At 36.5% G+C, this 26,684-nt stretch overlaps 1 protein-coding gene across 1 annotated transcript in view; it reads right to left on the reverse strand.

Annotated features, from left to right (window-relative positions):
• LOC114700263 (meiosis-specific protein MEI4) overlaps positions 1–26,684 on the reverse strand; it is a 101,239-nt gene that overhangs the window by 36,205 nt on the left and 38,350 nt on the right. Inside the window, 2 exon segments of the mRNA XM_037201936.1 lie at positions 21,746–21,803; positions 21,805–21,875. Coding sequence (XP_037057831.1) covers positions 21,746–21,803; positions 21,805–21,875 — 129 coding nt within the window.

The raw sequence follows: 26,684 nt of genomic DNA on the forward strand, positions 1-26,684 counted from the left end.
CTTCTGTTCCCCTAAAACTATGGAGCCTTGATTAAATTGCCAAGACACAACAGCAGTCTTCATTTTACATTGTTAAATGCATTACCATGGACAATTCAGCGAATCTATGTAATTCATCTTTCATTGGTAAAATGAAATGATCATATACATTATCTTTATTTTCTATCAAGGCTCTCTGATACTATAATATACAAAAAATTTATCTAGGTCCTGAAATGGATGTTTTGCTAACATTAACCTGTCTCATTGGCCTTACTGATTATTTATTTTATTGCTATTTCTGAGAATGTGTGTCTTCTTAAAATTTACACATTGAAACAATGAGATGATGTTGGAAGCTGGGGCCTTTTGAAGGATTAGGGCTTGAGAGTGGAGGCATGGAAAATAGGGTTGGTATAAAATATGCCCAAGGAACTAAGCTACCCCTTCATTTTTGTGAGGATATTGCATGAAGATAGCTGTAAGAGCCAGGAAACAGATACTAATGTCTCAGAGTTGGGAATTCCCAGCTTCTAAAATTTTGATATATGTAGCATGACTCTTAGAAGGTCTTATTAATAAAATCAAACCTGAGTCAGGTATTGGGGTGAACACTGGAAGATCAGAGGGACAGAACAAGCCACAGCTAACCTCACCTGGCCACCTTCTCAGCTGGTCTTGTTTCCTCAGACTGGAAGCTTCTGTGTCCTCATCCCTGAAGCTTAACCAGCTAAAAGCTTAACCAGCCAAATGCTTCTAGTTTCTGGTCCTCGCGCCTTATATACCTTTCTGCTTTCTACTACCATTCCTGGGATTAAAGGTGTGTGTCACCATGCCTGGCCATTTCCAATGTGGCCTTGAACCCACAGAGATCCAGAGGGATTTCTACCTCTGGAGTGCTAGGATTAAAGGTGTGAGTGCCACCATTTTCTATCCTTTGTATCTAGTGGCTGTTCTGCCTCTGACCCCAGATAAGTTTATTAGGGTGCACAATATTTTGGGGAACACAATACTACCACAGATATATATTTTATTTTGAAATCTATCCTGTGGGATTTTGTAGCTTAAGTAGAGTAAGAAATATACAAATTCTCAAAATACAATTTTTAAAGTTTCATTGGTCCAATAACACTCAAAGAGAAGAATGTAATTTATAAATTGTCTTTTTGCAGTCATTTTACATAATCATAATGACTATCATTAAGGAATAGTAAAGTTGTGGTGCCTAAGCACCAAGTCAAAGCAATGTCACCAAACTATACAAGTGATCATTGTTTTCAGGTAGCAATACTATAAAGGGAATAGCAAACAAAAGAAGCATGAGCAAACAGCCATAAATAAGACATTTATGTCACAGCTCTTCCCTCAAGCTCAGTAGACACCACAGAAGAGGAGATGAAAAGGTTTTAAGAGCCAGACACTGGAGAGAAATGGAGCTAAATAGTGTCACCTGTGAATGCACAGCATCTGTGGTTCTCTGCACAAGACCTGCACAAGAACAAGCCAACCAACAACTGACCAAGGAGCTACTGATGGCTGACAGCTGCGGGGAAAGGCAGAGTCTGCTTTCTTTAGGACTGTGATTCTTGGTAGGTCAATTATGCTCTGGTGGATAGTCTTACACATATACATATATGGGCAACACAAGTAGGAGGATTATACAAAAATAAAAACAGGCCATTAAGTTGAGAAGGTGTAGGGGATGAGAGACGGATCTGGGGAAATTATGGGAGAAGTGGGAGGAGAATATGATCAATATATTAAATGTAAATATGAAATTCTCAAAAAATTAATAAAACACTATATTAAAATAAATAAAGAAGTGTTGGCTCAAAGAATGTCCTTGATGGATCAATAAGATCATCAATTTGGTTAAATATCAGTCCTTGAGTATAGAAATTTTGAACATTCTTTGTGACTAAACAGAAAGTCCACATAAAATACCTCTTATGTGTGCTGAAAGGTTAGGTTTTTCATCAGAAAAATGACAAGTGACTGAGTTTGCTGCTGAACTAACCAACAGAGCCAACAGACACCTATGAAAGAAGTGAGGATGTCATTTTAAAGAAAACCAATTACATTTGTTGTTGAAGATAAATCCATAATTTCAGGCAAATTAGAAATTGGATAACCTTGTTTCCATTTTAGTAATTTGATAGTTCCCTGATATTTAGAGGCTTTTCTGGTGAGATCAGGAGAAATACTTACAAAGGTAAAATTTTCAATATTGTGTAATGGAATGTATCAGCTGTTAGAAGTATGTGTCAGTTACCCAATATTTTCCAAATGAGCAGTACTGGAAACTTAAATATTAAGGCTGAAGATTAGCTGATCCCAAGGACAAGTTTATGTTCTTGCCATGTCTGTATGTCTCTCCTATTTGATCCATGTTTCCATATTCTATTCAGTGTGTGTATGTGTGTGTGTGTGTGTGTGTGTGTGTGTGTGTGTAATGTAATGCATATGAATGTGTGGGAGCACATGACTGTTTTCAGTCAGAGACCAGAAGAGGACATTCTGCATTGTCCTCTATCTTCTTTATTGCCTTAGGACATGGGCTCTTAGAGAACCAGAAGCTCAATGTTTTGGGTGAGACTTTACTGGCTAATTAGTTCTGGGGTCTCCCTCTAATACTCCAATAACCCCACATTGCTAAGCTTATAAGCAAGCACAGCAATGCCAGGGTTTTGTATGGATTCTGGGGATTTGAATTCAGGTCTTCGTGCTTGCTGAGTAAGCTCTTCTCCTTGGAATCATCTCCCTAGGCCCTCTGATGAACATCTAAGGCTTTCAGATGTCACACATTGGAGGTATTAAATACACACATATGTGCGCGCGCGCGCGCACACACACACACACACACACACACACACACATATACTGAATTATAAAATGAAGATGTTCTAAGCCAAACTTTTGAAATTTCAGCATACTGAAGACCTAAACAAAAAATTATTATTTATTTCTCATAAAGGATTCAGAGGTCTATGACAGGATAGAAATACTTCCAGCACTATATCTACCTGTAAACTTCCATGACAGCGTAACTCTTTGTGAACCTTTGTCGGCCTTATTTGAAATTTATTATCTCTATAATGTCAGTATTTCACAATTAGGGAACACTATAAAGCTGGTGAGCAGAATCTTAGTCTGTTCAGGCTTCTACAGGTAAATATCATAAACTGACTAGACAGAAACAGCAGAACTTATCTCTAGTTCCAGAGGATAGGAAATTCAAGATCAAAGCATGTCAGATTCTTTGACTATGAAGGCCTACTCTTTCTTGAGGGTGCCTGTGTCTTCCTTGGTTTAAAGGACAAACGAATTAACTGGGTTGTCTTCATAAAACAATTAACCTTATTTCTGAGGGATTCAACTACATGACTGGGTCATCATCCAAAGCCCCTGCTTATTAGTACTGCATTTAGTGTGGATCAGGTTTCTACAAGAAAGTTTGATTGACACAAAAATAGGTTGTAGCACACTGAAGAAAAGTCACATCTCTCACCATCTATAGTTTTTGTTTGTTCTTTTGTTTTGTTTTTTGAGACAGGGTTTCTCTGCGTAGTTTTGGTGCCTATCCTGGATCTCGCTCTGTAGACCAGGCTGGCCTTGAACTCACAGAGATCTGCCTAGCTCTGCCTCCCGAGTGCTAGGATTAAAGGCATGTGCCACCACCCAGCACTACCTATAGTTTAAACAGAACTGTTCTAAAATTAGTTAGTTGTCATCTGTCTCTAAAAGCCTTTGCATATATTTATAGCCCATATTAATTAAACAGTAATGGAAGCAAATATGCACACATATAAAAAGTGGTATATCTTATGAATAAGGTGGCTCACTGTATGATGTTTGTTCTTCTATGCATATATGAAAAATGGAAGGAATCTGCATAATTTATAAGCATCTCTGAAACATACTAAGATGATGCTTATTATAAATACAAACATCAGTAAACTTTTAGGCCCTTTGACCACAGAGAAAAGGAAATACTCTGATTTGAGAATCTTAAACATCTAATGAAGAACATTGTATGTAGAAAGCAATTAAAGCATGCTTGTTGGTTCAGAGATATACACTACTGAACACATTTACTCTTGTCTTTAAGCTGGACATAATCACATTAGCTTAATGTGGAAGGGTAAAACCACTTTGCTAGCTTTTCTGAAGTTGTACCTTAAAAGTTTCATCTTATAGTACAAACATGTTAAGTAATAAAGTTGTCCTTAGAGTAATAAAACTCAATATTTTTGTTTATTTTTGACGGGTTTTGTTTCAGTGTTTCACGATGCTAGAGAGTTTCTGAGAGGGCAGCTGACACAGTTTCTTGACAGAGAATCATTTAGGTTCATTTAGGTTGTAGAGCAAAACTATCATGCTCAGAAGGGATATTTTATTTCTACAGAAAAAAAATGTAACATTCAAGTTAAAGCAGATAATGTGACTGAAATCCAAATAAAAATTTAATGCATGCTTGAATCCTAACCCAGTATACTTAATGAATAGAAGGCTGATATGCAAATCAATTTAAAGTGATTTCTTAGAACCTTTTGTAAATGAGCTAAATCCGATTTGGTATGTGTGTCTAGGCCACTACAGGACTAACCAGAAACCCTGTAGTTAGGATGAAGTTCCCACATGCAGAAGCCATCCCGGCTTTACTTTTCAAATCTCTGCCATCAGCTTTCTGAGTATTTTTAAACAAACTATCTTCTACAGACGAAGTGAAATAGAATGCTTAATATATTCTCTCACATATTTAACCATTTTCTACATGTCTAAGATGAAAGTGTAGAAAAACTACTATCATTTTTTACCAAATCCTGCTGTTGCTTTTACACGTCAATATCACATGTGTTTATAACCAAGCACTTAAGCTCAGTGTGCCACAGGGAGTGAGCATTCATTGGAAACAATGCCTCAAACGTTAACATAGTATTGTATGAAACAGCAGTTCCACCCAAACCGGTCATATTTTTCAGGAACAAATATTCACTGACTGAGTTGAGGAGGTTTTATTGTAGTGCTACAGAGAATGGCATGAAATGATCACTTTGGCATTCCAAGCACCGCTCAACAGCTCCTGCAGCCTACAGTGCACGGCAGCTCTGTATTAACCATGGTTGTGGAAAGAAGGGGAGCTTTCTTCACAAGTCTCTTGAAGTTCTCACTTTTCCTTATTCATATTCTTTGTCTATCTAAGACCTCTGAAGAAAATATACCAAGAAAAAAAACTAATGTATACATAGGAGATAATAAAGCACAGGTTATATTAAAAACTGTAATCTCCAGGTGAGCATTAGCGAAAATACGGATAAAATCTTTCACAGTGAAGGAATGGAACATTCGACCTTCTCACATGGGCCAGAGTTGCTGGTTGTCATTCACTGAGCTGGCCTGAGGTGCCTTCTGTGCTCAGCTTCACTCTGAAAACTAAGTCCTTTCTTTTCAGTGATGCAACTGCAGAATACCAGCCGCCAGAAAACATACTTTTCTCCCTCCCACCAATGGCTCCTTCTAGTGTGAGGAGGGGGAAAGAGGAATCTGAATGGAGGGAGGATACTAGAACACAGGGAAAAGGAAGGGGAAAGGGAAAAAAAGGGGGTAGGTGCAGAGAGTAATGGGAGGGTAAAGTTGGGAGGGTGGGAACAAGAAGGTAATAATCTCCCAGATACCATAAACTGCCAAATAAAAGCCCGTTATGGTGATATTTTATTTGTACTGAAATGTGATTTTATTTGTATGTTAATAAATAAAGTTGCCTGGGGTCAGAGCTAATAGGAAGCCATAGCAGAAGCTGGGTGTGGTAGTGCATGCCTTTAATCCCAGCACTTGGGGAGGCAGAGCTAGGCAGATCTCTGTGTGTTCAAGGATACAGCCAGCATGGAGACACATGCCTTTAATCTTAATACCAACCATAGAAGACCTGGAGGTCTGTATAGATGCGCAGTGATGAGGGTCATGTGGTTGGATTTATAACCAATGAGAGGGCAGAATAGAAAGTCAATAAAAAGGACAAACACACAGGATGTAGGTCTCTTGCGGGGAGGACAGCAGCAACAGTGAAGAGTAAGGTTTTTAGCTCTTAGCTATATCTTGGGCTTTCATCTCTGCATTGGCTCTGTGTTTCTTATTTAACAAGACGGTTACATCTACACCCTGTGTCCAGTATGGGATACCTTCCCTCAAAGTTATTGAAGAAAAATCACCAAATAATACAAGCTAACACCACTGCCTTTGGCTGCTCATCAGAACTTGATGGCAAGACTGTACTACTGAGAATACCACACACAAGGGCCACCAGGCATGGAGCATTCAAGTTAGTACTGATGACTAAGTGTCCTCCCTTGAAAGCCTTCATATTATCCAATGGTACCATACAAGTGGCCGCTTAAGAACAGTGTCAGGAACAGGTTCTTACCACCACTAAGATCAATGGCCATAACCTTTATTGTTTGGGAGTTCTCTCGGAACCCCCTAATCAATCACATGGATGTATCCCATACTTAGCACTGGGCTGTGGATTCTGGGACCATCGTTACCACTCCTTGAAGAGTAACTTGATTATTTTCTGTTAAAATAACTGATGATGTATTTTCATAATTAAATCTCTCAAATTAAATTGCTAATCTCCCATGTATATATATATCTCAGAGAACCCAAAACATATTCAGGACACAGTAGCTCAAACACTATCATTAGATTAATAAGGTATAACAGTACAGTTTTAAAAGAAGTTGCAGTTCAGATTCAGAGTATCAGGGTTAAAAAGAGGGAACTCACATTCTAATAAACTAAGAGTCAATTAGAGAGATAGCCTCTTGCCTTCCTGGCCTCATGAAAGTAACCTCTTCAATTCCTCTGGCAACTCTAGTTTCCTTGAGAGAAGAGCTTGCATGAAGACCTGGTTATGAGGATGCATAGTAGATCTGGATGTGCCACGTCACAGGCACCAAGCCAGCCTTTCAGAGGTCTCAGGAGAAGTAAGTCCGTGGCCCATAGAAGGGCTTAATCATGCTTCCTATACTGCTCTTTCTGCTTTTTCACTCACTCATGAGATCCAAGGCAGCCTTCACTCCTAAGCACTGAATTACCTGGCACCTTTCTCTCAGGTTCCCCTCTCCTTCTGCTTCACATGCTGCTATCATCTTCAAGAATCCCCATGCCTGTGATGAACTGTCTAAACTCCAACCTCCACGAACAAATGAGTCCTGTTCTCTTTCTCCCCACAATTGATCTCAAATGTGTGATTCTGAGTCCAGGCTGGCCTTGAACTTGTGATCCACCTGCATCTACATTCTGGGTGCTGTTAGCAGGTGTCATGCGAATTGCAGCTGACTGGAACCAGAGAAAAGGTTCATTGGGTAGGTCTGGTAGTACATGCTGATGAACTTTTCATCTACTGTGCACTGACAACTGGAAGTGTTATGGTTCAAAGCTCTAAACTGCAGATGAAAACTCCACTCTCAGAATGCAACTTTCCTTCTTCCTGTTTCTTTCTTTCATTCATTGGACTTGCATGCCACACCCCAGGACCACTCAGAAACTCTCTCTAACAGCATATCTTTTAGTTGCTTTTGACTCCTTCAATAAATACATTTTAAAGCATCAAATATGTGGCCTGGATATATCCTATAGTCTACAAAAAGAAGAGACCCTCAAATTCAACTTTTATCTGAAATCCATCTTTTCAGGGATCAAAGGCTCTCTGCATAAAGTGAAAGGGAGACAGTAATCCCACTGTTTCTTTCTTGTTTCCTTTTTAATTTTGAATCACAGCTTAGAAAACAAGTGGTGGGAAGTTTTAAGTAAAAATTTATCATATAAATTTCTACTTTTTATTTAAGGTGAAATACTCTTATTAGTAATATCACTATTTTTGATAGGTGAGATATGAAACAAAGAACAAGATTTTTGCTAATCTCAGTGCATTCAAAGAAGCAAATGTAAACGATATTGGATTATAACTATATTTGTATTCAATAAAATGTGTTAATATGAGTGCTAAAAAGTGGGACTAAAAGGAGACAATTGTTCTTGGTAATAGTTGTTAGAGAAAAACGTCATAGAGAGCACTGATTTGGTTTTAATTTCATCAGAAAATTATTCAGAACAAACATTATTATTCACTACCAATAACAAGACACAAAGACAGAAAAAGGTAGGCTGAGATACATTAGAATTTCTTTCATTACCCTGACCCTGGTGATTCCTTTTTAATTAATGATAAAGCTCAACACAACAGCCTTTAAAACTGTGGAAATATATTCCCATATATGGAAAAGGAAAGAATTAATCACATTTAATTTGCATTATATTGCTAAGGTAGCCAAATACAGAGGAAATAATTAGCATTATTTTTTGTAGTTACTCAAAGCATCTCTTGAATTAATTATCTTCTAAAGCATAGAATTATTCAGACAGTGACTGTGCACCTGGTTTCCCCCAACCAGTGTTCTGTGCATAATGATTCATGCTCCACTTCAGAAAGTTAACAGCAAGCTTTCCTCATTATTTTATTTAAGTACATTTTCCATTTTTCATTAACTCACCAAAATAAATAATAAACTTATGTTCCCTTACTCTTTTCAATTCTTAACCAAGTTAAGACACCCTTATGGATGATAAGGAGTCTTCTTGAAAATGATTTCTGCAAAACTCAGTCCTCCAGTTTCTCACTGAAGAAGCAAAAAGGAAAAGCGAGCTCTATGCCAGTGGCTGATGAAGCTTGGTAGAGAACCACAATCCACAGCTTAAAAACTTTCCTGGATTCCACAAACAGTGAGGGTGGGGTCCTAGGTGCATGGATGCTGTATATACTGCAACATGTAGCAAAACTCTGGAAACTGCCAAGCTCATCCTATTAGTCTGAGTGTCTCAGGCATCCATTGAAACATTATAGTCTATGGTACAGGATTCCACATGGGTGTAAGTCAAAAAGGACTGAACATGGGAATAGAAAAGGCCTTTATCTAATACCTGAGTGCACAATCATTAGGGATAGGAACAACTCACATGACCATCCACTGGGAAAACCATAATTAGCTCCAACAGTGATGACCCTTAAGAGTGTAACTGAACAGAAAAAAGAAAGTAACTTAAACTTAAGTAAATAAATTAATAAGAACTGACTCTTTGAGAAACACCAAGTGGCTAAGGAAAGGAATAGTAACTTAAGTATTAGGCAGAAATACAAGACTGGAAATGACTTATTAAAGCTAAGCCATGGGGATCAACAGAGAAGAGAATCCAACCCACATGATCAGTGGCGCAAAAGAACATGGACCCATCAGAAAAAGTGATTAAAATGTAAAAAAACAAGCAGACATTGACTTGCAAAAAAGCATATGCATAATTAAAGAAAATTAGAATGTAGTGAAATGAGGAAATAATATACAAAATTCCAAGATGAAAATTCAAATGTACACCATCATTAGAAAATGCTAAGAATAAATGTTAAAGAAATTGAGTTAAGTAATGAAGAGATAACTTGAGACAGAACAAATAAAGTGGTGAGGAACTAGGACAAATATAAATAATGGTAACTATAAGCCATAAAGGCTTTTCAATTAAAAAAGATAAGAGTTGTAGGAATTATACTCTCCAATGTAAAAGTAAGTAAGAATGCTGAATTAAGAATTAGAGTCAAAAAATTCTCAATACAAAATGGTAATCTCTAAAATCATATACACACATAAACAACAAAGTCAGACCCAGCAGGATGTATTTATATTTGTATACCCACGCACCATACATATATATCAGTTAGGTAGTAGGGGGCGGGTGGAAGATGTTGGAGTTGGGGGCATGGAAGGAGTTGGAAAAATGTACTTGAAAAAAGCTGAAGGGAGGAAAGGAAAGGGGGAAAATTATGTAAAATTCTATTTTAATTAAAAGCGTCTTATTTTTTTACATAGCAAAGTATATTTTATTTGTTTTCTAATTGAAATAGCTTTTTTATTTTTTAAAATATTAACAGATGGTCAGACCCACATATAGCAGTTTGCTTATTACTGCTATATAGCATTGATAATTTTAAAAAGTTACTAGCAATGTCTTGAAAATAATTTTTAATAATTAACAAAGTATTCTGCTTATTTTTATATTTATTATATATTGCAGGAACTGAGGGACAGAGTATACCATGATATTTGTGCAGACAGAGGTCAGAGGACAACTTGTAAAGGTTGGTTCTCTCTTTCCACCATATGGGGTTTGGGACATGAACTCAGTTCATCAAGCCTGATGACATGTTCCTCTCTGGGCCATCTTGCAAAGTAATCTGCATTTCTCAAGGACTAAGAATATGTATTTCATTTGTAATTTTTATTTTAGAATTGAACTAAGAATCTTAAAATGCAGATAATTTATTTCATTTCTAATTTTTAAAGGAAGTTGCTTAGAAGCACAATAAAATATTAACTGTAACTACAAAACAAATCTATACAATTCTACTCCAACTTTAAAATAGTAATCTCAAGGTCATTTACTAGAATCAAGGAGGTTTTCCACTTGAATGCTGGCACAAGTGTGGACTATTCCTTTACACTGTGTGAATATTTGTTGCTGTGATTGTGAAGTTGACTGGTCAATAGCTAGATAGAATAAAGTTAGGTGGAGTGCCAAGAAGAGAATGCTTGGAAGAAGGACAAAGTCTGAGGAGTCATGAGGGAGGCACAGGAGGAAACAGGAGATAAACATGTCATGCTGAAAGAAGGTACCGCCACATGGCAGAGGATAGATAAGAAATATGGGTTAATTTAAAATGTAAGAGTTAGCTAGTAACCAGCTTGAGCTATCAGCTGAGCATTTATAATTAATATTGAGTCTCTGTGTTGGTTATTTTGAAACTGGCAGGTAGGAATGAAAAGTCCACCTACACATAAGATTTAGGCATTAACATATAATGGAGGTGATATCACTAAATTGGTGTCATAGCAGTGTAAGAACTGATGGAGATATCAGGGAGTAAACCGTGCCTATGTATAAACTGAGTGTATAATGGGGAAAGCCTTACAAGCCAGGAAAAGAAGTGAGTGCTGCTAACCAATGCACACTGCATTCTGCATACCAGCACACTTCTGAGATACACCAAATGACTGAGCATATAACAGACCCAGAACAGATCCCTAGCAATATAAAAAACTGAGTGAACAAATTAACCTCCCAAATAGAATACTGAAGTATTAGGCACCTACTTTTTCTTTACAAACTCATGAAGACACAGTCCTAACATCGTTTTAAAAAAAAAGAACCACCTGGAAAACAAGGTCACCTTGGAGGGCCCACAATACTAAGAAAGACCAAATGACAATCTGTGTGAGACAGCATTCCAGCAGAGGACCACCTCTCTCATTCTTGACTTTCTCTTCACAGCCATCCTCACCTCTAGACACAAGGCAGACTGTTGACTGCAAGAGGAAGTTTTGTGTGTATTGAGGTGTCTACACAAGCTGAGCCATCAAACAGAATTATTAATACACAAAGAAAAACTCAAGACTCAAAGAGCAAGTGACTGACTTCTTGCATGGTTTCACTTGGCTTCTCACGGTTGGGAAAAAATACATTTCTGATAATTTAGCAAAGTCACTAACTTGTCCTTAAAGCTTGGAAAGGTAGTTCATATATAAATTAAAGTTTAAACAGATTGTTTTACTCCTTGAGGATCATTAGTCACACTTCCTAGTACCATCTCTACCTCATGCTTTTTCTGAGAAGTGGGGGAGGACTGTTAAAGATATTGAATACCTTTTCCATTTTACAATATCACCAATACAATCTTTGCTTTATATTTTTCTCAAGATATCACAAAACTTGTGGCATATCATCACATATAGAAATTTTAAGAAATAATTATACTTTGATAAGTTCATCACATGGTTTAGAATGTGAACTAAATCCTTTCCAATTTACCGAGTTCTATACATTTATTTGTTTCTTGCTTGTAACCTCATCATCCTTTAATATAAGATTTCCATTTGTAACACAAACTTCTTTACTGATATCCAGAAATTGTGAGAACCTCAAGGTTATTTGAAAATGACTAAAAGGGTCTCAGACATTTCTCTGGAAAGCTCCTGCTACTTTTCCAAAGCTTTGACAAATATTTTAATGTGTGAGCCTTCAACGTAGACACAGACTGTCTTGCTTGAGGCAAAAAATATTTATGAATTACAAGTACAAATTTTAGCACATTCGTTGCGATCATGAACTCTAAAGAATTATCATCAATATGAATAAGAAGAAAAAGACAAATATAAACAGATTAATGTGTTCTTCTAAGAAGCAGTAGTTATTGGCATCTGCCCACCATAACCCTGGAGGCATTCTCCAAACAAAATGGTCACGAATACAGAGTTTTCAGAGAACCTATACTTGATGCTGGATGAGCCGTCCCTGTGAAAGTTTGTTTTAAATCCATGGGTATCTCATTGCCAAACTTACTTATCAGAGAGCTACTGCACAAGTCAGATTTGCTGGGTTCTACTGTATGTCATGAACGGTTTTCCTAAACTGAACCTTTCCATGGATTTCCTGGGGCTCAGCAACAGCAGTCTGGAGAATACCTTTTATTCTAACCACTAGAGTCCTGTCCTCTACAGTATCATGATACCACCAGCTATTCAAATTAGTTTCCAACATCTCTCTGTTTCTAGGAAGACACTACAAAAGAGGTAAAGCTTCTTTAAATGGTTAGCAGATTGCTTTCTGAATCCTAGCATTTGCTGTTGCTGTTATTAGAAGATTTTGAAATTCAATTTGATTAATGGATGTGGTAAACTCTCGAGCTATCTATTTCTTCCTGCAAAATATTTAGTAGACTGTATGTAAGAATTAGTCCACATATTCACTGAATGGCATTCAAAATTGACACTGGTAACTTTTAATTTGTTTTATCTTTCCCCAGAAAGCAGCTTTTGGTTACTACTTTCTACTGTATTCACTTTTTTTTTTTTTTTAATTTTTTTTTTTTTTTTGAGACAGTGTTTCTCTGTGTAGACTTGGCTGTCCTGAAACTAGCTGTATAGACCAGGCTGGCCTCAAACTCACCAGCCTCTGCCTCCCAGGTGCTGGGATTAAAGGTGTGCACCACTGGCATTTTTCACTCATTTTAATATCAGTGATATTTAGAAGGTCATTCCTTTTGTATATTTGAACTTAATTGCTCTCTTGCTTTTCTCATTTCCCACATTATGGATAGGATCTCTTCAGCATTATCAGAAGCCCCCAATGCTCTAATCTCCCATATGCTTTATGTGAACCTTGATAATTCTGAGTGTTTTATAATTTAGCTCATTTTTTTTTCTGACGAGCAACAAAACTTTAAATTTGTCCTGTGTGGTATGTAAATTCTCTCTCTCTCTCTCATGTGTGCATGCGTGCATGTGTGGGTGTGTGCATGGGTGCGTGGGTGCATGCGTGGGTACATGTGTGTGTGTGTGTTTTAAATTTCCAAAGGGTTACGGGTGAGTGTCTATATACTCTTCTGTCACTAATTACTTGTTAAATCCTGTAGTGATTAGAAAATAATCAAATACATAATTTCAGCTCTTTATATCTTGTTAAGGTCTGTTTGTGGTCCAGAAAAAATCTACCTCAGTACCTGTTTTTCACTCTTGAAAACAACTATTAATTCCCACTGCTGATTGATGAACTACTCCAGAAATGACACTAAGGTCGAGCTGGTAATAGCTTCATTAAGCTCCTCCATAGTATTTATTGATTTTCCATCTACTGTATTATTAATAACTAAGAAATAAATACCAAAATACTCAAGAACACCTAGAGACATATCCAATTTTACTGTAGTTTTACCAATTTTTGTTTTATGTGTTTTGCTTTATCATTAGTTTGCCAGGTGCTTATACTTTTAAGAATATGTCTTCTTGGTAAATATAATCATGTGTTGCTAGGAGTTAGGAAGAAAGCAACCTTCTTGAGGTAGCTGGCCAGGTCACAGCCCAAGGATGTCAGTGTGTGCTCACAAAATCAGTAGCCAGGAGAAGTATGTCTGAGTCTTATAGAAATTCTGCTTTTAGTTTTCTGAGTAATCTCCATATTTATTTCAATAGGGGTTGTATCAGTGTTAAAGTTAATGTGTCTTTTGCAATTAGGCACCTTACAACCATAGCCCCAGGTATCCTGAACACATTTTAGTTGACATTACATTATCTCCATAGACCAAATATTATCGTATTCTAGATTTTATAGAACATTAGAAAAACAGTTTTATTCTATTAGATTTATAATACTGTGGGGAAAATACCTGAGAAATCAATGCTAAGGAGATAGATTTATTTTACCACATGATTTCTGATATTTCTGCCCATGGTCAGCATGGCTTCTGCAGCAAGAAAGAAAGTTATGGAAGGAAGTACTTGGTGGAGTGAACTTGCTCATCTCATGGTCTGGAGAAGCAAAATGAAAGCCGACTTCTCTAACATGGTCCCTGTCCCATGCCCATTAAATTTGTCTTTGCGTGCTTTCGGTTGCTGTGACAAATTATGACCAAACAGCTTGGGGAGGAGAGGGTTTATTTGACTTGCACATCCTGATCTCAGACCATCATGGAAGGGAATCAGGGAAAGCACTCCAGAAAGAAACTAGGAGGCCAGAACTCATTCAGGAACCATAGAGGAAGGCTCCTGCTGGCTTCTCTGTGGCTTACTCAGCCACACATTCCCAGGGTCATGACTCAAGAGTTGCTTGGTTCATAGTGGGTTGGGCCCTCCACATCAATCAGAAAATGCCCTACAGACCTGTCCAATTGAAACTCTCTCTTTCCTGGGGTCTCTAGCTTGTAAGTTTAGATGATAAAAACTACCAGCACAAAACTATAAATACACAAATAGTTAACGTATTTATCAGGACAGAACCTAAAGAGTCAATTGCCCCTCAAGGCTCATTGTTTCAATAGCATCACAATTAGGAGCAAACTGTCAGTTTTGTGAGAGACACTGAAGAAGCAAACCATAACCTAGCCTACCATTTACCAGATACCAAGCACTTCCTTAGCTCTTCCTTCAAAACCCCCCAGGTTGAAAAAGCTTCATTCTGTAGTAGTAGCTGGTTATCATCAGAGAAATCCAGAAATCCATTGCTGCTTCACACACGCACGCACGCACGCACCGCACGCACGCATGCACGCACGCACGCACTCACTCACTCACTCACACATGCACACAAATAATAATAATGATGATAATATACTAAAAATTTAAAATGTAGAGGTGGTCATGGATTAGAGACACAGCAGTGTGACACGGAGGAGTTAGAATAAGATGCAGTAGCATGAAAATTATGTAATACAGTACTCACATATAAAATTCTGGAAAAAAAAATAGAAAAATAAAGTAAAATCTAGTCTGTAAGCACTGAACAATCCAGAGAACTTTCAACTCCTTTGATCATTGAACTGACAGATGAACCTTTTTGTCAATGAAAAAGAGTTTTAAAAAGTCTTTCAGGAAATGGAGAGGTTTTTATGTTAATTCTGAATTTTGAGAAATCTTGAACCTTGTTCTCTACCCATACACAAGGAATACTGGAAAGGGAAAAATGCACATGTGTGATAAATCAGGACTTGTTATCAGGAATTTCTCACAGGTCCTTTTAAATAAAACAAATGAAAACAGAAAAGCTCATGCCAAGTCCCTCTAATCCTTATTTTGTCTACTTGAGCACATTGATACAAATTCTGCTCTACATGATAGATTGACTGATGGCTGACTAAACCAAGGCTCTTCGATCTGCAATATCATTTAAAGAGTAATAATTTTGGAAGAGTACAGTTTCTCTCTCATATGAAATAGGCCAGCTGTTCCTTGCTCAGATTTATAGCTATGATTATTTTTTCTCAGTGTCTCATATTAAAAATACTTATTTTGTTGATATAGTTTACCCTGATGTAGAAAATTAGTTAGTTTTATATTTGGTATACCTATGTATATATGAAACATGCATATTCAGAATACTGCATGACTGCTTTTATTAATGAATTGCTTAGCCTTTATTTAAATTAACAAGAAAACAGATATCTAAAAGGAATAAACAGCACATAGCTTTTGAGATTGTTTCCTACTATGTTTTTATTCTGAAATTTTAAATCTGTCATCGTGTAAAAATTTTATGTACTTTGTAAACACTAGGTCTCTGAACTATTTAATATGAATATGAATATGCTATTCAGATTCAGATCTCATCCATCCTTATCAATGTTCCAAATGTACTTTTCATTTTAATAGTTTGGCTACTGTTCCCAAAAACATGCTGAGTAGAAGGCAGTGTGAACTGGATCTAAGAAGAAAAACATTTCTGGAAAAACGCAATTAAATTTGGATTTTCATCTTCAATCAATATACTTCTGATATGCAAGGAGAATTTTTCTCTTCAGTATCAAATATTTATAAGGCAAAGTCATGGGTGTTCACTCATAAACATGCAAATTTAAACAGTAATATTTCTCGTGTATTCAGATTCTACAAAATTTTAAAAGACAGTTTTTTAATCATGTGTACACTGGAAGAGTATGAGACATGTACAATGGTTTTGTATCTATAATTTTGCAGCTGACACATGTAAGTATTTTTCTTCCTTGGATATTTCCTCCTCCCTTTTCACTCAATATAATTCTTTCATAATCTATGAACAAAGGGATAGGGCCCATCATTGTAAAGAGGCATGGCAACAAGCAGCAAGATCACGTAGCTGAGAGCTCACATCTTCAAATGTAAGCACAAAAGAAGATCAAACTAGAGGTGTGAGGCTTTAAACTCTCAAGACTGCCCAGGTGACATACTTCCTCCAGCAAGGGCACACTACCCAAACCTACCCCACAGCACACCAATTGGTGACTAAATTGTTCATCATACTGGAGCCTATGGGGGATGTTTACCATCTAAACTATTACAAAGATACAATTAACATTCACGTATAAGATTTTTAAATGTAAACATAATTATTGAATTGTGAGGCCAAATGGTGGTTTAAGAGAATGCTTAACTTTCTGAGAGACTGTGTGCCTTTGTTACATTCCAATAACAATTTATAAATTCAGGTTGATAACCACATTTCAATATATAATATTGTTAGTCTTTTTAGATTTAAAAATTCTATCCAGTGTATCTTCCTGTTCGTGTGAATTATTCATGTTCTTTCTGATCACTAATATAGCAACTTTTATAAATGATCTATTCAAATATTTTCCCCATTATCATACTGAGCACTTTCAATCTTTCCAATGAAATTGTCTCAAAGTATAAAATCAATTGGCTGCATGTATGAGGAATTATTAACAGACTGTTAGCCATAGAAAACGATTTTTGGATTTTTTATCTTCATGGCCATGTTGACTATAAATGATATTGTAGCCATATTATTCAGAAGTACAAGCAGCCCAATTGCTAAATGGAAATGATAAAAAAAATATTCTATATTTTCAGGGCTAATTATAACCATAGAAGCAGCATACTAAAAGAACAGGTTATGTTTATAATATATACATATGTATACATGTAAGCATATGAATGCATATACATGCAATAAGAATTAGTGAAAAAAGAGGCCATTAATATGAAGGAGAGCAAGGGTATATGAGAGGGTTTGGAGGGAGGATATGAAAAGAAGAAATGTTGCAATTACATTAATCTCACAAAAACTAAAAAAAAAAAGTTCCATGTTTCCAGCCTGGGAAAATATCATTCACTTTTTACCATGGGGAATGGTAACTGTAATTTTTTCACAAGACAAATCTTAACATATACAGACAATATTCTTCAACTTTTTTTATCATGCATGAAGGATAAATTTTGCAATAGTCTTTTCCACATACTCAGAAATAGAATTTGTTATAACTTTTTAAAATATGGTGATTACATTGTTTTATTCCTGGGGTCGATTCTGCTTGGTTACTTAGTATTATTATTTTCATACATTGCTTGATTCCATTTCCTAATATTTAGTGTAGCTTCTCATTCTATGAGAATATCATGAGAGGTATCAACATAAGGCTTTGGTATTTGTTGTTAGTGGTTTTTTTTTTTTCTAGTTTTGATAGGTTAACAGTGGGCTTCTAATTGAGTTCAGACAAGTTTTTTATCCTCTAGAGCAGTAGTTCTCAACCTTCTTGTGCTATGACTCTTTAATACAGTTCCTCATGTTGTGGTGAACCCTAATTATAAAATTATTTCATTGCTACTTCAAAATCATAATTTTTCTAGTTATAAACAGTAATGTAAATATCTAATATGCAGAATATCTGATATGCAATCCCAATGGGGTCATGACCCACAGGTTGAGTAACAATGTTCTAGAGTTTGTGCAAGCATAGTATCATTTGATCCTGAACTTTTACTTGAGAAATTGATTACAATTGTAAATGTAACTTCTCTAGTTAACAGAAGATAACTTTACTTCTACTTCTTCTTCAGTTCATTTAGGAAATTAGCAACTAAGGAATATGTACTTATATAACTTATGGAGCTTACTTAATATAACTTATGGAGCTTACTGGTAAGGATTCCTTTCATTTTATATTTACTTAGGCTTTGATTACTTTATTCATAGATATACTGCTATCAATATTTTTTTGAAATCTCCCATTTTCTTATTGCTATTCTCATATTCTTCAAGATATTTAATAGATTTGAAATAGAAGTTGTTAAACTATCGTAACACATTTATAATAACTACCAATGTCATTATCTTCATCACTTTTTTTCATTTTGTTTTATGTGTATGGACATTTAGCATGTTATGCTTTTACATCATGTATGTACAGTGCCCTAAAACAGCAGAAGAGGATGTTGCATAACTTCAGATTTTCTGCCTGATGTGAGCTGCTTATAGGTACTAGGAACTGAACCAGGGTCCCTGGAAGAGCACATGGTGCTTTTAGCCACTAAGCCCTCTTTCCAGCCCATTTTGGGTTTTATTTCTTCTAACTCATTTTTCTTTCGTAAAGGTTAAAGGTTATACATCCTTTTTTTTAACATGTCTGGAGAGAAGACATTAATAAATGTTACTTTATTTTTCCAGTGTTGTCTAGCAGACAGGTATCCAACTGCAAATCAGTTAAGACCTTTGGAAAGATTGTCTCCTACATTTATGTTACTTCAATGCTTCCTCAAGTTCAGCACATCCAAACACAATTTCTCTGTCCACACAAAAGCATTTTCCACAGTAGCCTATTTCAGTGACATTTCTACATCTCTTAATTGGGCATTTATTGTTTTTGTTTTTTGTTAGTTTTAATCTCTCCACATTAACTTTCCTTTAGAATCTGTTGGTATATACAATGAATTCAGGGCTGGGAACAAGTGACTTCGTGTATCTGAGATCTTCAATGTCCCTTTGCATTCCAACTGGCTTCCCATATGTAAGCTTTTCAACTGTGTATTATTACTGTTCATTCTCTAAGAGTATGGCACTGACTCTCTGAGCCCTAGATGTGATGGACCCCATGATCTAAAGTTATCAATTCATTGCTTTATCTCCTTTTCACAGTTTAAAATAAGTGAAGAATGCACATAACAATATCTTTTATCTTTTTTGTTTATTTTACTTGTATTAAAAGAAACTGTTCAATTGAAAGTAAGTTATATAGTGAGCTAGATCTTACATAAGGCTCACATGGTCTGCTTCTGTATACTATGCTGACACATAACATTCTGAACCCAAAGAAGATCCAGCACTGATGGATTCAGTACACAGTTTCCTGGTCATGACAGCAAAAATAGTCACCCATGCCCTTGATAGTCTAATTCTGCAGTATGGTAAAGGTTTAATTCATGAAAGTACAGCCCAGAGTCTCATACTTCAGCCCACTTCCAAAATATCCATAGCTGCTCATTAATTCCTTTGTTTAAATTGGCTGCACTGCATTCTGCTATTTGCCATTAGAAATGCTGACTTTAGTTTCTTTGTCTTTGATCAATACTAATATTTGGAAGGGTTGTCAAAAGGATTGATTAGGACAGCACAAGTGAAGCATTTACCACAAATGCCTGCAAACAATTCATTATTGTTTGCAGTCTTATTTTGTTTTTTCTTCTTCTATTATTTAATTCACTTTCTTCCCTTCAGCTTCTTTCCCTCCCTCCTTCATATGTGTTTTAACAACATGAGTTTATGTGTACCAAGTTGCAATCCAATACCCTCGAGGCCAGAAGAGGCCACTGAAATTGCTGGAACTGGCAGCTATGAGATGCCAGATATGGATGCTTGAACTTGGACCTGGTCCTCTGCAAGAACAGTACGTGGTCTTAACTATTAACCCATCTCTCCAACCCCTTTTTGTTTTCTTAAAGTAGCATAATAGAACACTTAAGTGTAAATTATGGCTTTTTGCAGATGTCCTTCTGAAGTCATGGTCAAGTGTCTTACTGCTTAAGGCTGGGTACTTAAGGTTTGGTTCCATATCTATGATGCTACTTCAAAATTAAACTAAACTACAAAGATGAAATTTTGACTTCTCAACTTGTTATTATGCTCCAGATAAATAATTCAATTCAATTAAACTTATTTCCCACAGTGTTCCTGTTAAATGCCAAACCCATCTTGTTTCCTCAGAAACCCTGGGAAACCTCTTCTTACAAGTAACAGTCTAGTTCCTTTGCATTCTGCTACTCTCTGCTGATTCCACTCAAATCTGTTTTTTTTGTTTTTTTTTTTTTTTTTAAGTTGTTCCTTTTACAAGAAGTGCTTTGGGAGCTTGTAAACTCTGTGACTAGTTCTTTGACCTTGAACTTCTACAAAGAGCACATGCATTTATTTCAACATTTTGTTATTTTTACAGTAATCAGCTTGACTTATTTATTTCTCTTTTAGATTTGTGACAGTAACTTTATAAATTTATCTCTCAGAATCACCTAAACAATGCTTACTAGATGATATGCTGTGTCATCCACTGAACAAGACTAGAAGAATAGTTTTAAGATCATCCATTAAACATAGAGAAGTCAGAGGAAAATAGGTAACCCAAAAGCACTTTAAACTCCAAGGTATATTTGAATTATTAAATTTACATTACTTTTACAATAAATTGCCAACTTCCTTCTGATTTCTTTTTAACTGTGTTCCTGATTTCTACAATAGAGATGGTAAATAACATAGGGTAAACACATGCAATATCAATGATCAACATCAGAATCTGGAATGGCTTCTATTCCTTCACATGTTTGACAGAGGGTAACATGTAACACTTTGTACAAATGAAAGGGCTGGAGGCACTGGCGTTAAGTCTAGGCTGCACTGTGGAAATACCAGGCATGCTTTGCAATATTGGTGCCAACTATCCTCCTTCAGAGACCTCTGTTTAATTGAATTGTGTGTGACTTGGCAACAGGATATTTAAAATTCAACTGGAAAATTCTCTCAGGCAATACGGTAGAAGAACATTCTCTATTCAGTATCCTCAGGTCCACCTTATTTTCCCCTAACTATTTCACTTTATTTTACCACTGGGAATATTTAAGTCTGTTCATCTAAACATTCCTCTGCTAGAACAATAGAACATTGGTACATGTGTGTCAGTAAGGAGGACAAAATGGATTTATTAAACAACAACAATAACAAAACCTCTACTGGCTGAAGTACCCTTGTGTATTTCAGTAGGCAGGAATATTCACATGTATTAGAGATAATGCAACAAGTGAAATAGTACCAAGTCAATAATCATACAGGGAGAAGAAGAGAGAGAGAACAAAGCCAAAAGCTGATAGTTGTGTTGAACTCAAGTTAATGAGTTACAGCTTCAAGTTACATGTACCTGATTGATGGCTCCCAGGTCATCCACAAAGCTGTTCACTTCAGAGAGTAGTAGCATATAATAGACTCCTCAACAAGCTGCAACTTCCTAGGGTCACGAGACTCTGAGAGACATAATGCTGCACCTGGAACTACAAAAGAAAATGAGTGAGATTCTATTTCCATCATATTGGCATATTTAGTGCACAGCTTCTAAGGCTTATTATTTCTAAGGTAGATGCTGAACAGTGTAGGGAGCCACCATTCAAAGATGGCGCTGGCTCCTGGTAGCCTAGTTGTAAACAACTCCATATGGCTATGCTTTCGGGACTCCGTGTCCTGTGACCTGTGCATGCACGGGTATGGTAATCAACCTTATATCCTCAGCCTATCCCGTGGCTCCTCGTGCTTGCATTCTGGCGGGACCCCAATCACAGTACGGCACGTTTGCCTGATTCCTATATAAGCAGCTGCAGTTTAGTCCTCGGGCCCTCACCTCCCGCTCTCCCTTAACCAAGAGGTGCTCCAATAAAGTGTGATCTGAGAAAATCCTCGAGTGGTGGTCGTTCTTCTCGCTGGCCGAGGAGCTCGCCACAGAACAGAGTACAAGATGTTAGTCCTGAGAAAAACTGTGAAAATAATTTTTTTGTTGTTTTTTTTTTGTTGTTGCTTGTTTTTTTTTTGTTTGTTTTTGTTTTTTGTTTTTGTTTTTTTGAGACAGGGTTCCCTGTGTAGCTTTGCGCCTTTCCTGGGACTCACTTGTAGCCCAGGCTGGCCTCGAACTCACAGAAGATCCGCCTGGCTCTGCCTCCCGAGTGCTGGATTAAAGGCGTGCGCCGCCACACCGCCCGGCGAAAATAATTTTTATAAAATAGGTACTGTGACTTTCTGTAGCAGTCAGAAGTTTTAAATGCATGACAGGGTGCTAAAATGGAAGAAGTTGAACTGTCAGAAAGAATGAATGTACAATAGGGGAGTAAGGAAAGTAATAAAATGGTTTTGTAAGTCCTGACATGATAGAAGACAGGTAGACAGACATACAAAGTAGATTTAAAAGGTGATGAGCGAACTTTGAAGTAGATGAGAACTTAGGGTCTTCTATGTGTCCCACTTCCACAGTGGAAGAGGACAGGGTAGAGCATTTCTCTGTTTTCGAGGAGTCAGGCTTATAGGTTGGGAGGAAAAAGCACATTGACAATCTGAGTTCCTCTTTGTTAGTTATTTTAATTATTTATTTCAATTTTATTTATTTATTCATTCATTTATTTATTGCACATGTACATGTTTGCATGTCTATGTGTATGTGTGTGTAAGAGTATCAAATGTACAAGCATAGGTCCAGTGGAAAACTTGTGAGAGTTGGTTTCCTCTTTGCATGTGTGTATCCCAAGGATTAAACTTAGGTCATTTGGCTCACTGGCAAGCTTTTATCCACTCAACTATCCCGCCAAACCATCATCATTAAGAAAAGTTTAAATGCAAGAGGATACAACACATCACATATTATTAAGAATAAAGTCATGTGATAAAAAATCAGACTATGATATGTAAAACTCATGAGAAGGGTTTCATGTATATGACCTTTAAAGTAGCCAAAAGAAAAGAGACTTAAGATAGAAATCATCGTGTACATTCACTGTTCTCCACAAGCTTCAATTACACCAGAGACATCAATTTCAGTGCTATGTATGCAAGGTGAAATGGTTGAAATGTTACACTGTATCTTTTTGGATGAATATTTATCTACAGATATATTTCTGATTGATAATTTAATAGTAAATATTCTTTTAGGACATTCACAGTGGCAATAATAATGAGCTCTGTAAAGATTACAGAGCTAATGAAAATATTTACTATAACTCTAGAATATATAATTTATATTTCACAGTAGCCTAAGCTAACCTAATTATGGAACTACGCTATCCCAGGGACACTTAGATATTTCCTTATCATTGTTTATTACAATAGAATTGGTTTAGATTCAGATTGCTCATTAAAATGTAGTACTATTGGTAAGCTTAAAATGTTTACAGCATTTTCATTTTTGTAGTAAAGAAAAGCATGACCTTATCTGAACGCTATGAGATTTCAGATGGTTATTTAATTTTAACTGGTGCTTCAATTTTGTGTGGACCTTTCTCTACATTTTAATTCTTTAGTCAGTAAGTTCAAAAGGAAAAAAAATGACATAAATGAAGGGGACTTTGGAGTCGTAGTAAAATGGTGATGCCAGGAATGAGGCTACGTTAGAGAGTCTCCCACCTGAAACCAAATCTTAGCTTGGCTGTTTCCGATCTTAAACTAGCACTCACTATATAGACTTTGTGTCACAGTTTCCCCACATGCAAACCAACTGTGAAGGTAACTACATACTACAAGTGTTAAGCACATTAAGTTAAGACAGTAAAAATGCTGAGCTTAGTGTCAGATACTAATAAGTACTCAATAAGCATCACAATGCTATATTCATAATGAAATATAAAAGCATTGATGGGTATATGCTATAAATTTAATTTACTAGCCACTGAAAAGTTAAATGCTACAAATAAACTTTATTATGGAATGAATGTAATCCAGGTAGAGAATGATGCTGAGAATTTCAAAATAAAGACTCGTCGATAGTATAGAAAAGAACTACTATCCTGACTAAATTTCACAAGGTAAAAAAGGTTATATAACTCTTAGTTCAGTTTACAATTCTGTAAATGTTATTTTTAAATGACCTCTATGTATCCAAAGTTATAATCGAAGCTTCTCTTTCTTTGATATATAATGGAACCTCTTAGGAAGACTGATTAGAGGTCGGAATTATCAACAATATATTTTAGCTAACTATGAAACAAAGAAAACCCTAGCTCAACACTCAAATCAAACCTTTCTTTTCCTATTGAAACTTCTTTATTCAGGAACCTAAAGAGCTAGAAACAATCTTTTCCCAAATGCCTATGAAGTGAGGATGAGCTGAGGTCTGCTGATGCGATGAGCTCACTGAGCCCCTGAATTAAAAGTGTATTACAGAAGAACAGACCAGAAGTCGGTGCTGAGTGTGCATTTTGTTGACAAGGATCTGTCTCAGCGGCCACTGAGAATCTAGCTAATTGTGCAGGTTTTTAATCATCGCAGAAGCAGCAATGTCCTTTGTGATCCTATGGGCATACCAGGCTTTTTATTTTGGGCCACCAACAAGCTCCAAATTATGACATGATGATTTCTTATTAGTTATGAATGCTCAGCCTAGCTTGGGCTCATTTCTGACTAGCTCTTTTAACTTAAATTCACCTGCTTCTCTTTACCTATCTATTGCTTCAGGGATTTTTACCTTTCTTTCCTTCTGTGTATCATACTTTCACTGCCTCTCATGTCTGGCTGCCTGGTGGCTGCTGCTTCTTGGCCCTGGTGTGTCCCTTCTATCTCCCTTGTTCTCCCCTCTTTCCTTTTTCTCTCATTCCTCTTGCTTTTCCTAGATTCCTCCTATTTATCCTCCTGTCTTCCAGCCTGCCTAGCTTTTGTCTGCTAGCTATTGGCCGTTCAGTTTTTACTAGACCAATCAGGTGCCATAGGCAGGCAAGGTGAAACAAATGTAACACGTTTTCATAATTAAACAAATGCAGCACAAACAAATGTAACACATCTTGACATAGTTAAATATTCCACAACACTATGGGTTAGAGAGTTCTTCCTTAAAACTCACTCTTCACAAAGTGCTTCATGATGCATGTTCATCTGGGGGATTCATGGGGCACATTGACACAGTAAAAGGCTTGGAATATGGAGGGCAAGAAAGTCCTACACATGCCAAATTACTTGTCTACGTGAGCTACATAAAAGATGGAAAGTTCTTAGAGCAGCAGTGGATGCTTAACTTAATCTAGGTGCATTGGGTTACATAGTGTTATTGTGCAGAGGTAGCCTTTCCTGGAAGGGGCAACACTAATTACACTTTGTAGGCACATGGTGATTCTAATACACAGGGAAAGTGAAGCAGTTAGTTAACAAGAGCATACTTTTTTCTCTACTGTTTAAATCTCTGTCAGTCTGTTGTCTCTTAGCCACTAGTTTACAAGAATTGCAATCTTCAAATAATTCCACAGGACACCATAGTGATGTATTATACTGATGGTATTCTGATGGTAAAAAGCATGTATTCTGAAGGCTCTAGAAAAACATGAGTGTTCCAGAAAGTAGGAAATAAGTCTCAGAGTTTGAGTACATGAGAAGAACACATGCTTGTTTTTAGGATAAAACATGTTGCTCCACTATGCATTTCTTATAATTAAAGATGAAATGTTTGAAAGGCCTTTTTGAGTAACTAAGGCAAAATATACCCATTTGGTTTATAACCTAGACACATATATTGAGTAAATTCCAAGGCTTTAAATTTTGAGAAACAAGTGAAAAAATGAGAAAAACAAGTAGGTCTGATACTTGGATCTGTGAGCTATCTGTAAGACCCAATGTGTTTGTATTACATGGACCCTGTAGCCATCCTAAAAATATCACATCCTAAAAATAAGGGACCTGGCATCGAGGACAACATTATACTGTGACAAGTAATTATGACTCTATAGAAAGTAAAACAAAGCTCTTTGCTCATGCTATCTGGCCCTGCTTGATCCTAGACATTACCTGATTATATTCTGCTCAGTATGAACCTGAGTATTAACTAAAATCAAGTATCCCCATCATTAAATAACCATCAAGCAGACAAACTATACACAAAACTGGAAACTCTAGAATTTACTGTGTAGCCCATATTGGTCTCGAACTCATGGAGAGCCTCTTGCTTTAGCTTCTGAAGTATTAAACATTAAAAGCATGAGCCAATTACAACCAGCTCCAACCCTACTTTTAAATGAAACTCTGATTTGTCATGCCAGAACTGACAATAGAGTAGGAAAAAAAAGTCCAGAGAATGAATGGCTGAGACTATCTCCCACTTGTAGTAAACCAGAATGAACAAG

Source organism: Peromyscus leucopus, unplaced genomic scaffold, assembly GCF_004664715.2.
Source record: "Peromyscus leucopus breed LL Stock unplaced genomic scaffold, UCI_PerLeu_2.1 scaffold_463, whole genome shotgun sequence".
Classification (NCBI taxonomy): Eukaryota; Metazoa; Chordata; class Mammalia; order Rodentia; family Cricetidae; genus Peromyscus; species Peromyscus leucopus.